Source organism: Xenia sp. Carnegie-2017, unplaced genomic scaffold, assembly GCF_021976095.1.
Source record: "Xenia sp. Carnegie-2017 unplaced genomic scaffold, XeniaSp_v1 HiC_scaffold_23, whole genome shotgun sequence".
NCBI lineage: Eukaryota > Metazoa > Cnidaria > Anthozoa > Malacalcyonacea > Xeniidae > Xenia > Xenia sp. Carnegie-2017.
This window is the reverse complement of record NW_025813486.1, coordinates 10,413,176-10,429,796: the sequence shown is the minus strand read 5'-3', so window position 1 is coordinate 10,429,796 and position 16,621 is coordinate 10,413,176. Positions and strand designations below refer to the sequence as shown.

Sequence of the window (16,621 nt, the reverse complement as noted above, 5' to 3'; positions counted from 1 at the left end):
CACGTATAAATATCTTTTCGTCTTCGTTTTCGACCAAATGAGGGATTCTTTTTATGTTGATAAACACATAATATATTAAACTAGAGATCCAAATTTAATTCATATAATTCTAAATGTAATTATAAACACAGAGCTGATTTAAAAATCGTTAATTTGATTTCCCTTTATGCATTTTTGAAATAAATATTGATATAAATTGGCTGTGGGAGTTTCTCATCGATTTAAAATTATGCCCAAAAGAACCACCTTATAATGTAACACAAATTTAATGACGTCATCTTTTTAAGGCGTGGTTAAAAAAATCATAAAATTTAAATGCAAACATATGACGTCTACAAATTCATAAAATAGTATAATACATTTGTAGTATACTTACATACAATGGCTGAAAGACGCACCGAAGAAGAAAGGCTTCAATTTCATCGTCAACAATATCGTCAAATATTTTCTAGATTAACAGAAAATGAACGCTACGAGGCGTGTTTAAAAGGTATACGAAATATTTTCGAAGCAACGCTTACATATTATTTCATAAATCGTGGAAAAACCGACTATACAAGAACGCGTAGTGTTCTAAAACATGAAATACCGTATTATGAACGATGGCATAGAGCTGTTTTTCGGGATACTCAATACATTCGAGACGCGTATCAGGAAGCGCGACGACGACAAGAAGAAATTCGCGAAAATTCCGAACTAAACCTCGATCGTTTTCATTTACGGCAAAGAACTGAAGCGAATCAAGAGAACAACGCAAGAAATTTGGAACAAAATAGAATTGCTCGGGAAATTTTCGGAAATGAAGGATCCACGCAAAACACGCAAGAAAATAGAGAAACACCGCCTGCCGCAAATGAAATGCAAGTCGAAGCCGTATCGCCTATACCGAACGAAGAAGATGAAAATATATTTATTGAACGCTGCCTAAGACATCGTAAATTCGTTACATTTTGTTTGAATTCTCGTCGCGATATTATAAGACGATTCAACCTGTCTTTATAAACACTTATATTATAAATTATTCATAAAGTCAATATCTAAGTTTGGAAAAAAACGCGTGCTTCTATATAAAATTACAATGTTTCCTTGATTAAAATTATGACGTCACATAACTATGGCGTGCACTTAGATATTATGTTTTTCTCAAATTTTATTTTTTTCGCTTTAAAAATGGCCTTTTATTCTTTAATCGAATCGATTTCACGGGCAAGATCTTGTTCCTTTAAATCAAGTTGAATATGATCTAATTCCAATTGTTCGGATTTCTTTTGATATGCTGTTTCTTTTTCAAGGAGTTTAGCATTCTTTTTTTCTAATTCTTGTTCCCGATTTAAAATGTCCTCCGTTAAATTGGCTTTTTGATTTTCATATTGGTTGTGTAATATTTCTTTTTCTCGTTCTAGATTAGCATAGAGTTTATCCGTTTTCATTTTATATTCCTCTTTCAAATTATCGATAATCTGTTGTTGATCATTTAAGTATAATTCATGTTTCATTTGAAATTCATATTCAATCGTATTCTTTATAGCTGTTTGTTCATTGTCATAATGAATCTTCATGTCGGCGAGCTTTTGTTCATAATCTGTTGTTTTTGCCGTATAATCTTCGTCCAGCTCCTTCTGTTTTAATTTAATATTATTTTCTAACGATTCTTCATAATTCTTTAATTCAGATTCTTTCGTTTCATTTTCGTTTTGTTTCTGATCTAATGTGGCCTTACGTAAAACATATTCATTTTCAATTTCATCAAGGCGTTGTTTGACTTTTTGATCACGTCCATCAACTTCATGTTTATATTTTTCAAATTCATTATGTTCGATAACTTTTTCTTCTAATTCCGATATTTCAGTTTTATATAAAGCTATATCGTTTTCTTTTGCTTCAATGTGCGTTTCGTATTCTCGTTTTAATGCGCTAATTTCGTTTTCAAATAGTTTAAAAACATCTGCTTTTTTCGAATTAAAATTCTGTTGTTCATCGCATAATTTATTCTGTTTAGTAATTAAATCCTTCTCGCTTGCTAATAAACGTGATTTTCGCTGCGTCGACAATTCTTGTTCGTTTTCGAAGCGCTCGCGTGAACTCGATTCAAATTTTGATAAAAAACGACTAAACATCGTAATTTCATCAAATACGGCCTCAAAACATTCGATATCTTCATATTTGCGTTTCTTAATTTCAGGCACGTACGACATTTTGATGCAACTAAAAATTTTTACTGAAAATTAAATTAAATTAAATACATTTAATGCTTATGTTTCTTGTGTTTCTTTTCTTCTTTTTTATTTACTACTTTTTTGAGTTTTTCCAATTCCTTTAAAATATTTTGAAGCTTATCTTCTTCATCAGCTTTTTTAATATTTTGTTGACGCGCCGCATCCAAATATTGATTAGCTTGACGTACGGCCGCGCGAGCGCCGCGTGATTGGCCTATAGCCGTCGCGCTTTCACGTGACATTAATTCGGCTGGATTTACATAATACGGATACACCGCGCTTGTCGAAGGCGTAGCTGATACGGGTGCGGCGGGTTGTTTTTGTTTAGGTTGATAATCTTTCGTCATTTCTGTTAATTTCTTTTTTTCCTCTTCTAATTCGTGATCTTTAATCGACTTCCCGTCCGTGGATGCAAATCTGAAAATATTTCAGGTACATGTCGCTTTGCTTGCACGGCAAATGATTTCGGTAATACATTTTAGGTGCCCATTGAATAAGTCCATCCGCCACTGGAATTTTATTTTTTAACGCGTGAAATACCTGCAGGCGCTCTTGTAAAATTTCCGTATTCGTACGATTATTATACCGATCGACGGCTTCTTGAAAAGGCATTTATCATCTGAATACATGACTAAAATATGGTTTAATCAATTGTATGGTTAATTGTGGATTCGATTGATAACTAGCTTGTCCTGCGTCTATTTGTAAAATTAATGTATTTACAAATACAATTGTATTTACAAATTTTTTAGGCACATGTAAACTGATTCAAGATGTCTTGTTTGAAGCCACGTACCCATCGCACTTTTCATGTTCATTGAAATGTTTACAAGAGCCAATCTGTGCTGGGATTAACTTTCAAAAAGATACATTGGCGGAAAATGTCAATTGTCAATTGGTCAGCAAACGACCACAGAGCTATGAAAAATGCAATTATAAAACATGGTGTTCTTACGAATTGTTTGATACCCAGAGAAAGGTTTTAAAGATCAGTTTGTAGAGTTTTAAAGTCTGTAATATCAAGTCATTAATTACTTTGACATCTTTTAATTTAGGTACATGCCAATAAGTAGAAGTTGAGAGAAAATGGCGGTATGTACTGTTGTATCTCATAGCCTTTACAACAGCACTACAACAGTTAAATAACGTTCGTGCTGTTCTCTCTTTAAACAGTTATTTATTTTTAGTGTGATTTTTGATACAATTTGCTCTCCCTACAAATTAATTTTTATACTCGACAATCCTAACTGCAACCCTCAATAAGTAGCGTAGCCTTCCAGACTTTTTACTTCCGCTATGCATCCATTTTTATATATTTCTAAAGAAATAAATAACTTTGATGGTTCAATGTTTATTTAGGAACTGTTCACATGATCCCGGTAGCCAGGATTCAGCGAAGCGTTAAATCATTTTGACAAATGGAAAAGATTACAAACTTCAAAACAAAAATATTATTTGAGCAATTTCTCTATAATCTGACTTTACAAATTCACAAAAACTTTAAAATCAAAACAAATAATTTAGCCTAATTTGAAAATTACGACTAAAATGACATCTGACGCTTATAAGAAAAGATTAAGTTTTGCGCTTAAAGTTTCTACTCCTTTCAATGACTCAAAATCATTTCACGCTTCGTTGAATCCCGGTTACCGGGCTTATGTGAACAGTTCCTTAGGGGCTGTTTATATGGAGACGGGCTGAACCGCTTAGCGAGATAGCCCTGTAAGCAAGATGAATTTTTGATGTGCTTACATGACGTTCACCTCGCTTGACGAGACGTTTTTCGCGGTCGAAATCAAGACTTGTATAAAGCATGCTCTACTTATAATCAGACACATGAAACAAATGCTCCATCATCTCTGTATCTCAGCGAAAGTTCTTTTTTTGAACCATTCTCGTGTCTTTTTTGCTCGCTTTTGCACGTGCACTTATTCCGCCATTTTAATGTGTTATCGTACACATGCTCAAATCATTACCAGAAATTAGAGACATTTTGCGTCTGCGCTCGCACTCAGCGGTTGCTCTTTAAAGTAACTAATATTCAATAACAATGGGAGTTTCATAAAATTTTATAAGACTCTTAAAAGTATTTTTTCTCGTTGAATCAATCTTTGGAGGAACATATAAAAATAAAAATAAATATGAAGAGCACGAACATTGGTTTTGTCTTAGAAAATTACGATGTTTGACATGCTTGAGAAAAATATGCAAATGTTTAATCACATTTATCGAGTGGTGGCAGCTTGGTAATATGCCATATTATTATGTGTAATTTTGAATTTGAAATTTCCACGACTCCTTTACCAATAAAAAACAGACTCTATTTTGAAAAATAGCTTTCTTATCCACCATTATGTCCCACATTTTTGGTAATATATTTAAAATTTAGCTCGGCAAATAGGGTGACATGAAAAAAACAGGCTATCTCGGTAAGCGGGGCAGCTCGGCTTCCATATAAACAGCCCCTAAGAATGTTACTATTCAGAGTTTCGATTGCAATCTTTAGGCAACAACTAAATAAAAAACAGTCACAGTATGTGTATCCCCAATTTGCTCTTGATTTCAAATTTTTTACCCGTCCTATTATGACACAACGCAAGAGCTGTTTGTCGTTTTTATAGGTAAATTACCATCTAAAACAGGAAAGTCATGCAAAGATATTTTAACAAAATACCTATCTGCAATCTCTGGAGTCTACTGGATCGACGTATCGAATCAGACGTTTGAAGTTTATTGCGACATGGAGACACAGGGAGGAGGCTGGACCCTAGTTTATAGTTACACCTTCACAAACTACCAAAGTTTTACATCAACTAGCAATGCTGTAACTCCCCGACCTAGCTGGCCTGCTAATGGAGCTACCGTCCCAGTTTCAAAGACTTCTCCACTCAACAAAACGTCATTTGGAGCAGTGGATTGGAAGCTATGGAAGGACATAGGAAATGAGTTTCTTGTGACGTCAAATATAAATGATTGGATCGTTTGTCAACCTGGAACTGGAAATTTGGCAACAAAGAAAGATGGAGATATTTCATGTCAAAATATCAAAAACATTGCTTCTGCATGTAATAACAACGTTCCTTCGTCAATACGATGGCTTCCTGTTGGCCCCGACCTGACAGCCAGTACTTTTTATTATTTCTTTGATGGCAGCATCAACGGTAATTGGCCAACACACGATCCATGTGGCCAAGACCAACAGAATCACAAAAAAAGTGTTTCTAATCCTTCAGGGAGTATTAATCTTCGCTAGAATAATAAACTAAAAACTGTACGCACCAAATAACAGTTTAGATTCTGTGATTGCTGTAGAAATATAAAATGTATATTGCTTTGTTCTTATCTCATTTAAATGATTTGTCATCTAAGATGTTTTATAGTTTTTGTTGATGTTAAATCTCAAACAATCTCTAGCATAAATGCTTACAACAGTCAGCTCTCTTTATCACAAAGTGCACTTTTAAGTATAAAATATGAACGAGGTCAATTCAAGAACAAAATATCCAAACTAATATAGCCAATCAATTATCTGTTTAATCGTAATTTATTTGTATACTGATAATTCAAATATTAAAAAATACAATCGTCAAAGGTAAATAGGTGAATATTCACAACCCTCAACTAGCGTCCATGTTTTGCTTTTGCTAACTAATAATTTAATGAGTGTTCACAAAAATTTTATTTGTACGTTATTCAATACTCACGTTTCAATTTTGTCATAATTTGTGAGATTGCTCTTTGTCCATAGGACAGAAGGAAAATATTTTATGAACCATACGCTTTATTCACTAACATTCTCGATTTGTGAGACGAAAAAACTGCATCTTTAAAAGTCATAACAGACATTACATTACTTGTAATACAACTTATAAAAATAAATAAGAGAATTCTAATCAGCTAAGCACGTTGTTATTTTGTCTAACTAGAACATTAGAAATTGAGGCAGCCATGGTATTAAGTATGTTATCGACAAGTCTGTGCAACCACACATTGAGAAAAGGTCATTGATGTCAGTTTTCAGCTTTAAAGCATATAAAAAGTAGCAAATCGGTTGAATTCATTTAGATAAAAGTTATATGTGTTCACGTACTAAAAATTTTCATTCTTCATTAAGGCAGCTTTAAATTTTTAGGCATTATATAAATTTTTTTATTTGCTTTCGACATTGCTCTGTAAATAAATATTATTTGATGCGCTGACAACTTTAGCAAAGTTTTCCTATCTGTCCAGTTTGTTTTTTTTTGATACACCATGTATGTATAGTCTCCATACATAATCACACAAAACGAGGGCATTCACTATAACGCACGTTTGGTGATTTTGAACTATAGGGCGAAATATTTACTCGTGTCTGAATCTAAAGAAATAACGATGTAACAACAGTCGAGCAAGAAGACTTTTGCCTTGGTAAACTTGCCCTCGAAGTTTGTAGTTTCAAAGTACCTGACATCGTGCTATTGACCTTTTTCATTTAGGAGAAATGTAAATGATTCAGTCGTGGAAAAGTGAAGATGTAAGCTTAAGCAATATCTACATGATGAAAATAAAGTGTGAAAACAAGGCGTATTATTTTATTATTGATGAGGGATATTTAGTCTAAACGTTCCTGATGAATATATTGATGAGGGATAATTAGAACTAAATATCCCTCATCCCTGTAATTGAGGAAAATACGTCAATAAACGTCACTGTGATAACATAAGATCCCGAGGCAACCATGTAATTTCTTAATATATTGCATGGTTGCTCTGTTAAAAGTTGATTCTCAAGCCTCTCGTAAAATCCTAAATCGTTTTAATCGTTTCAGTTTTGTTTTTTCAGGTATGGTGTTTTTTCTGTTTTTTTTTATTAGAAACACTAGCTAGACTAAAGTAATTTTTTGAAAAGTGTCCTTAAAAGTTGTTGTCCGGTCTCAGCCTGTGTAAATTGTGATCCAACTTGTGTAAAGTTTAGTAAACCATTCTTAAACAGGTACAATTTTAACATATCAATTGCAGACAAAACTGTTTTATACAAGTTCAAGTTTGTTGTCGACCATGTTACAGGGCACGAAATTTGGAAGCTTTTTGACGGGTGTGAACATCACGCATATGTTAAGCATGTTATGTTATAAAAACCATTGCTCAATAACTTTTAAGCAAAATTCTGTCGTAATACATTTTTTGTTTAGAGTTGTCAAAAAATATTACGTCACCTAACGATAATTTCAATGTTTTGCGAGACGGCACTGTCATTGTATGATGATAGAATTATCAATATATGGCATTTCGTTTTTATATTTTCCAATGAAATTAGTTTTTGCATGATATCAAGAATTCTCAAACCTTATACGTGGATTCGTAGTGTATTCATGAAGTTTTAAATCTACTGTAGGTTGAGATTGTTAATAAAATATTACGTATCAAGGAGCATTCACCACTCAAATTTAAAATTTGGTTTATTATATTTCCATTCAAGTTTATAACCTAGGGTTATATTCAACATCATTGGTACTTGCAGGAAGATATTGTCACCAGCTCAACACATTATAGTCCCTAGCAGGAAATCAGGATTTAATTTTCAATTTATTGATCTTCCCGCGCGAAAAGTACATGGTAGTCTTTTAAACTCCAGTAATTAATGTCTTCTCTTCCCGGTAAGATTTTATTTAAAATGGCTGCTGTTTATGTATTCTAAGTAGGAATCAAAATAGCTTTTGATATATGCTGCTCAACCCTTACTGCGCAATGTTGCTTCAGAGCAACAATCTATGAACATGATGGAAATCCATGGCAAAAACTTCCAGCAGTAAAGGGTTAAGTGACTTTAGTAGACTCATAAATCATAACTCTAGCTAGATTATAAATATAAAATCTACTTTAAACAATATTTAACTACGTCTGGAAGATCAAAACTCGCACAACCGGCTACGTCCAGACGGTCGATGATCTTAACGTCCGGCAACGTGCAGACCTTGTACACAATCAAAGACTTATCCAGCTCCGTTAGACAATCAAAAAGACTTTCATATCCGGCTACGTGAGGAAGATTAAAGACTTTTATATTCGGCTACGTGCATGTGGACGCTAAGTCTGTGCTTTCATAACAAAGAACTTTACATATCCTTTTCTTTTAGTTTGCTAAAAAAGCAACATGTACAACATGGAGAATTTGATACGAGCGATGGGAAATCCAGGAAAGTTGCAAGTGTTTATCTTCTCTTTGATAAGCGTTAATTTAATGATAATGTTATCTACACATTTCACCATGATATTTTATGGAGCAAAGACGGAGCACCACTGTAAGCTTGATGTTGCTGAAAATGTCAGCGATTTTATACCATTCAACGCTGAAAGTAACAACAAAGAACGCGATAGCTGCCAAATGTTTGAGAGTATGAATAACTCAAAAAAGATACCGTGTAAAAATGGTTGGACTTACATCATGAAAGACAATGAAAGAACAATTATCTCTGAGGTTAGCAAGCTTGCATTCTGTCGTCTGTTAAAAGTCTAGTTGTTGACAAATTCAAACAAATTTATTAACAAATAACTAAAACAAAAGAATCATATTTAGTGTATGTGTCATTCTGTATACACCATTTGCCTGTATTTAGCAAAACTCGAATTTCGTTAACACAATGTGGCAGCTTCTAGAATACACTATCATTATAATCCATCATTTATTTCCATATTTGAGAGCGAAAAGTTACTATAGAATATGATTTAAGGCATATTGTAATTCATGTAATGCTTAGTTAAATTATAATTTAAGTTTTTGAAGTTGTGACATTGTGTTAACAAAAATCGAAGTTTCTTTAATGAAAGGCAAAAGGTGTAATAAAATGTTCGGCCACTAAATTAAAGGATTTTAAGCAAATTGTTCCTGTCTTTACGGAAAGTATGTTTAATTTACTTGAACAATTATCCAAAACACAAATTTATATACATAGGATTTATTTAGAACAGCAAGATGAAGTTGCAAACGATTTCTTACAATTTGCTAACTTAACCAATATATTAAATCAATTAATCAATTGTTAATCACCGCAAGAGTATGATAATACAAATTGACTCATCGACAATCAATTACTGCTGAGTCATGCAAATTCTAAATGGCACTTATTTGAATGATATGGTTATTTTCCCAAGCATAAACAGCGATGCATAGTCCCCGAATGTGTCCCAATTCGACATTCCTCATGTGCTCTTTCTTTAATGTCTGGAAACATCTGCCTGTTTTACTGATTAAACTCCAATCGCATTCTCTTATAGGGTTTTTTGTAAATGATATCGGTTTGTTCTTCAGTAGGTTGTCGGTGTTTGGGCGATGGAAATTCTTGTTTGAATGACGTAACAAACCACTCAAAACTTTACAACAAGACTCAGACTTATAACGCATCCAATCAAAATTATTTTAACTAAGCTACTTTGAATCGTCGCTAATTTTTGTTGTCATCATTTGAAACAGTTTGACCTGGTGTGTGATGATGCATACAAAGTGGACTTGTCTACAACAATTTACTTCACTGGTGTTACATTGGGTGGAATCTTCTTTGGTGTCATTGCGGACAAGTTTGGCAGAAGACCTGTCATCGCTTTTACTTTATTAGCGGCAGGAATTCTGAACATCGCCATCTTTATGTTCAGAAATTATATTGCTTTCGCTATCTTTCGATTTTTTCTTGGACTGAACATGCAGGTATAACTATGTATTTTCCATGCATCGTCTTGTAACTATGAAATTCCCATGCATTGACTAAGAGAAAAGTAAACCAATTTGGTAAATTAATCTGGGATAGCCAATTTCAAAACAGTTTCTTTTCCAGAATTCTTGCTGTAGAAATTATGAGAAACGGAAACTGTGAACAACACGTTCCTTCATGTCATTATTGCCAATGTTATTTTAATTAAGGGTGGGGACTATATGCATATATGTTGCTAATGCCTCGCTACTTTCTAAACTTCATTTTTGAAAGAAATCAGCCTGACATGGTAGAACTAATGACCTATTGACGTTGATCGCTCACTGGTACGAAACAACATTATGCGTAAAAACTATTTTTGCAGGCCTTATGTATTGTTGAATTTACCCCGACCAAACGCTCTGATTGAGACTTGAATGCAATAGTTTTTTAATAATTTATTATTAGAGTAAATTAAAAAAGGATTTTAGTTTTGCACAAGTTTTTGGTCATTTGCACGCGTTTTCTACTAATGGCTGGCGATTTTTGCATCACGTTTATTTAATGCAAACAGCCGGATACGTCTTTTTTCACAAGGAATGACACAGACGTCTTTTTGAGTAAATAAGCTCCACAAACCTGAAACAAAATATTTTCAACGCGAATCGTGTACATTAACTCATAGCATGATCTTGTTTGTAACTACAATTGTTAAAGAGCAAAGCATGAGAACGAATGCCAGATGAACACAAACCACGAAAAAATATGAATAAAGTCTAAAGATAGCTTTGCTATGTAGAGATTAGTCATATGGATTTGATTTTACTCCATGCAGGGTCTTCAGAGCTCCAGTGTAGTACTTGCTATGGAATTTTTTCCGACAAGATATCGCAGCCATATTGGTGCACTGTGTGGTCTAATAGCCAATATTGGAGGACTTTGTTTGGGAGTACTTGCCCTCATCATCAAAGATTGGAGATATCTTCAACTGGTGCTATCTGTTGTACCATTTATGCAGATGTTTTCTTTATGGTATAGTATTAGTACAATAAAAACAAAATCAAATTAGTTTATTTAAGCTTGTAAGAGTTATTCAAGTGTTCTAATTCACATTATTATTCTATGCAAGCGCCTGGTTCATGACAAGCTAATTGTATTGTACAGGCACTATGATGTAGTTCATAAGTACCCTATAATGGTCCTCAAATACCATGTTAGGGGGCTTGAGTACAATGTTAGAGCTCACAAATACTAGTTATAATTTATGGAAATAAGATATGGTTAACCATTACTATGTCATGATTCACAAGCATGCATTTTGTTTAGCAAGTACTGTGGTATGGTATAAAGCACCAAGTTTTAAGATTCACAAGTACCGTTTCATGGTTCAAAAACATGCATGTTCTAAAGGGTTTACGAGTCGTAATGTTTTCGCTTACAAGCACTGTGTTGTGCTTCGTGATTACCATGTAGGTTATGGTTTATGAGTATTTTTTACAGTTGCTTTAATTCCACGTTTTGGTTGCAGAGAACCAGGTGTATGTTCTTAACATGTGTATAATAGTTAAGAAACAAAAGATGTTTACTGTGCTTGCATAAGCTTATGCAACTTAAAGAAACCTTCGAAAGAACGAGAAAGAATATCAGAGCGGACCTCTCAAATTTTTTCATTGGCCAGTGCAAACACGAAAAACATCTTTTGTATTATATTACATCTTTTACATTTAGGATTCATATTATTAGAAAATAACAGTAATGCGAAACAGATAAATTAAAAACAAAAGTTTTAATTTTTTCAACTCTACCATGCATTTATGATTGACTTGGAAATTCTCTTTGATTGATAAAATTGCTTGAGAGCAGATTGGTTTGCACAAGCTAATGCAAAATCAGCAGCAGACCAATCAGCTCACGCGCTCCACTCTATTGGTGTTATTTTACTCTTAAAACATGGTTAATGCAGAAAATTCTTGCATGGTCAATAAATATGAGAATAAGGAAAATGATTGTAGTAATTTTTTACTGTTTTGAAGTTACGCATGCAATGTTTTCACTGTTACAATTGTTAATGTTGCATGACATACATTTACAGTTATAATGTAACTTTTCAGGTTTATACCAGAGTCAGTACGTTGGAACATGTTGCATGGCCATTTTAGAAAAGCTGAAAGAGTTGTTCGCAGAATTACAAAGGCAAATAGACTCGATTTTCCAGAGGAGACGTTTCAAAACGTTAAAGAACAATCAGAGAAAGAAATTAGCGTTCTCAAAACAAAAAATACAGCTAGCATACTCGACGTCTATAGGGAACCTTCCTTGCGCACGATATCTCTTATTTTGACTGTTGTTTGGTAAGTGCATAAAATACCTCTAAACAGTTCGATCGGTTAAATTTTAGTATTCAGATATTCATAAAACAGCAGCATTGTTAGGTAAAAAATTATACGTATTTAACGTAATTTTCTTTGAGTATTTCTGGATCTGTTACTGGCATGTGACATCAACTAAGTAACACTGTACGAAATATTTATTCTTGTTCATGTTCCTTAGGTTCAGCATAACGATTACTTTCTATGGTTTATCTTTTAACATTTCTTTCCTGTTTGGAAACAAATATTTCAATTTTATTTTTGGTCAAGTCCTTGACGTATTGATGATTTCATCTCTGTTATGGTCCCTTCCAAGGTAAGCATTCCCCTTATGATGTTTATATATAGTGATGATGTGCCGCATCGTGGTTAATTTCTATAAAGTCATAAGTATGCAGATGGATTAAATAAAGTCGAAATAGAACAGTACATATACTGTGTTATGACTAAATAGCGTCATACATAAAAATGTTAGCATTGGATATGTTAATACATTCGACCAAAAAATTTCCCATGTTCCTTGCGCTTGACGAAATCCCGTAAGGGTTTACTACATGGCACGTAAATGTTATCATTTTACATATAAGATTAATCTTTAAGGTCCAATTTTGTTTAGATTGAGTTTCATTTCGTTTTGTGATAGTTTCAACGGCACTAGAGTGTTACATCATTTCGGAATAAAATAACCTACTTGTTAATCTTTATACAATGCATTTTCATTTGATTTTATGTATTTATCATGTTCATAAGCAATTTTTCCCTCGCAAATATTGTTTGTACAGATTTGGAAGGCGAAAACCGTTGCTTGCTATGTTAGCTTTTTGTACTGTTGCTTTGGTAACATGCGCTTTGATCGCTGGTACAAATACAGGTAACTCTACTTCGTATACATTAGAAGTAGTATAGCCATTAACGTATATGTTTATGAAGTAAATGATTTGAACCCGGGAGTATCGTTACATGTTTGTAAATGTAGATCGTGCAGGGTGGTATAGTCCTGAGAAGGACTTTTTGTGTTGTTGTTGACTGACGTTTCGACAACCTTAGCGGTAGTCATCTTCAGAGTCAAATGAGGAGTAAACGTCAGGTTAGCCGTATTTGTTATCTGGTTCTTACGTCATTGTATTGTGTGTACAGGAAACGTGTATTGTCATTGTGAATTAGTGTGAAGTGAAATATTTTTATTTTTAGTTGTGATGTATGATTTAGGTGTGATGTTTTTAGTTGTAATGTGTTTAGACAACATTTAGTTGTAATGTATACAAACATATATATGTTTATGCCTAAAAAATTGTTTTTGGAGCACAAGCAATTACCATCAAGAGAAACATTAAGAAAAAGAATTTTTCCACTTGGAAAATGTAACTATTTGTCCACAATTAATACATGAAAGGCGTAATGTAGCTTGCAATGTGTGTCATGGATTATTTTTAATGCATGCTTGACCATAAATTTTGTATGCGTGCAACTGGTTCCAAAACTAAAGGAAAGGTTTCAGCGAAAAAAGTTGATCAAGTAGAAATTGTCGATCAAACTAAAAAAATCATTCAACACAAATACATAATGCGTGATTTGATTATGCAATAAGTTTAATTATATAGAGGACAAGCTTGAAATCTAGATTTATGCATTTGGATAATTTTCAGATTTTTAGACGATTTATTTTTTAGATTCGAAAAATGTAAACTTGATTCGAACGATTGCAGCGCTTGGAGGAAAATCTCTTTCAGGGACTCTTATCATTGTCATGATATTGTACACAGCAGAGCTTTATCCTACCATACTCAGGTATCGTATTGAAAACAATATTTATATAAGATTTTTACAAAAAGATGCTGAGCTGTTCATTGAGATAAAACTAGGGAAAGCTAAACAAAATAGCTATCAGATAGTAGGTTATCATATATAGTCAAATCGTTTCTTTGAAATTTCATTTTCTGTAATTGTTAAACTTCTCATTGTAGAAGAAGATCATCGATGTAAGGAAAAAGGGCACGTGAAACGAAAAAATATAAATCAGTTTCATTTACCTATCTACTAGCTGTCAACCCAGTGTTTTAAGGTTGCTCAAATTTATTGCCTTAGTGTCACTTTACCCTGTTTTACTCCTATCTTCTCCCAGTTTGCCTCCACCAGTCTTGGAAGATCACTCTCGGATCTTTCTGTTTCACTATTGTTCAGTAAGAAACTATAGATTGGTAGCGAATTTCCAAAGATGAAATTGTGCAGACATATTTGTAATCTTAACCCTCCCGTCACTTTGCCTGCACTGCTAAGTCTCAGCCCTCCCTATTTATTTTAACCTAAAGCCATCATTGGATTCACTTCTAAAGATCTCAACTCAATTATAAATTCATCAATTAAAAATGGCACATATAAACATTGAAAAAATTTACGATAGTCCACTAATGTGAAAAAAGAACAGTTAAATATGATTTACTTTCGTCATATTTATTATTTAACATTTGTAGCCAGTTTTTGCATGATTCAAATCAGGATGCCAACAGCCTGTTCTGATTCCTACAATCGTGCGTTATGCTAACAAAATCGGTTTTCTAAAAACTGAGTCATTTAAATTTTTTTCAGGAATATTGGTTTTGGAGTGGCTATGTTTTGGTGTCGTCTTGGTGCCATGGTTGCTCCACAACTTTTCTTTGTTGTACGTATGACCGTATTTTTGTTTTTCACACTGCTAGCTTGCTTTACTGAGGGAAGAAGCTTGTATAATGATTTAAATCGATTCATTAGTTCACTTCATGTTTTAAATGATTGGGTGAGAGAGCTGACAACACTAATCAAATGAAAATGTTGATCATTTTAGAACCACACTTAACAATTTTATTTATATGTTATGCAAACATATCAAACATATTTTTAGCTCAGAAATGTATGTGTTTCCATTGTAGGGTAAAAAGACATCAATTGTAATACCTTACATTATCACTGGCATCCTACTACTGTTCAGCAGTATTTTAGTGTTATTTCTACCAGAAACTTTTCAGCAAGTGCTAGCAGAACGGTTTAGACAAAAAGGAGAGGATGACTGTGAAGACCAATCAGAAAAGACAAAGGACAGGGATAATTTACTGGAGTCGAATTTGTGAATGAAATTGCAATTGGAAAAATAATTTGCATTTTAATAATCATTAAAATAGGTTTTTGAAAGTTGCCAATTTTAGAAAGAATTTACTGGTCTTTTAGACTAATCAGAAATATGTAGAATAGAATTTACAACAAAATTGAGCAAATGTTGATGTATTTTGCTGACTAGGAAAAGTTTAGCGACTTTTGAATGAAAGGTGAACGAATTGCCGTTCAGTCAGTGAACCTTGATATGATAAAATTCGAAGCAAGTAATTAATGATGCGGAGAAAATCAGATTAAAAGTGACGTAGTTTGAATTCAGCATTTGAAAGCTGTTTTGAAGGCTCAGTCTTTTGTACAAAATGTCTCATTTGTCAAACGTGGAAATGGAATCTTGTTCCTCTTCAACACGCATTATATAACAAATGGAGTGAGAAGAAACTTGATAAAATATAGCTTTTGTTTTGATAATGGGAACAGTTCATCATGCAAAAATAGATATCAGCTCAGTCTAAATGATTCTAATTGGTGCGCAGCTGTTTAAAACTAACATATAGACATGTCTATTCCCAAACATTTTTTTAAATAAAGAAAGGGCAAACGGTGGTGAAAAATGTAAGCCATACAATTGCATCAGTCGTTTTCACTAAAATTAGCTCTGGTCAACTTTCTCCAAGAGCAGAACCAACTGCAAAATTTATTGAAGGATTTAATGAGATATTTGGCTTTCTCTATAGTTTTTTTTTTGACAGTTCAAAAACAAACAACTCAGTATATAAATAGCCAATAAATTTACGCGGCACAATACACGTATCCACGCACGTAGTAAAAACAGCATTCACTCGAACAAGCAAATGACAAATCAAAGAAGTTATATAAAGTATGATAATATTAGCGATCATGTGGATAAAAAAGTGTTTTTTTCGCATATTTTTGTCATACAAACAAAAAGCATAATTATCACGCAGTTAACTTAACTCGGTTTCCATGTGTTCGTAAAAACGTCTCATTAATTTTTGCACTGCATTTCAAGCGTGTCTCCTGTCCAATTTTGCCCGGCTCATTTGACTCGGCTCACTACGGTGGAGATATGTGCTTGGGATTCAACTAACATGAATTCTCGCTACCCTTAAAGATTGATCGATTGAAGACACAATACTCTTTGCTTTTCATTTACTTTATTTATGCAATTATGCATGTTTGAAGTAACGAAAAATGATCTAATTGGTTAACATAACAATAAAAAAAGTATTGTAAGTTTCAAAAGAAGTCAGCAGCGCAGAGCTGAA

General features: G+C 33.4%; 3 protein-coding genes across 3 annotated transcripts; 2 read left to right on the top strand and 1 right to left on the bottom strand.

The window, feature by feature from the left end:
- Nucleotides 1-1,178: 1,178 nt before the first annotated feature.
- On the bottom strand, nt 1,179-2,195 carry LOC124449086 (spindle pole body component 110-like). The gene has a single exon (XM_047000030.1). It carries the CDS (start codon nt 2,193-2,195, stop codon nt 1,179-1,181), a length of 1,017 nt encoding a protein of 338 aa, XP_046855986.1.
- A 2,428-nt stretch (nt 2,196-4,623) lies between these two features.
- On the top strand, nt 4,624-5,629 carry LOC124449085 (intelectin-like). The gene is made up of 2 exons (XM_047000029.1): nt 4,624-4,645; nt 4,838-5,629. The coding sequence occupies exons 1-2, from the start codon at nt 4,624-4,626 to the stop codon at nt 5,467-5,469; spliced, it is 654 nt and encodes a 217-aa protein (XP_046855985.1). The 3' UTR covers nt 5,470-5,629.
- A 6,903-nt stretch (nt 5,630-12,532) lies between these two features.
- Nucleotides 12,533-15,510, top strand: LOC124449084 (solute carrier family 22 member 8-like). The gene is made up of 5 exons (XM_047000028.1): nt 12,533-12,564; nt 13,031-13,119; nt 13,919-14,036; nt 14,835-14,907; nt 15,155-15,510. Exons 1-5 carry the CDS (start codon nt 12,533-12,535, stop codon nt 15,350-15,352), a joined length of 510 nt encoding a protein of 169 aa, XP_046855984.1. The 3' UTR covers nt 15,353-15,510.
- Nucleotides 15,511-16,621: the final 1,111 nt, after the last annotated feature.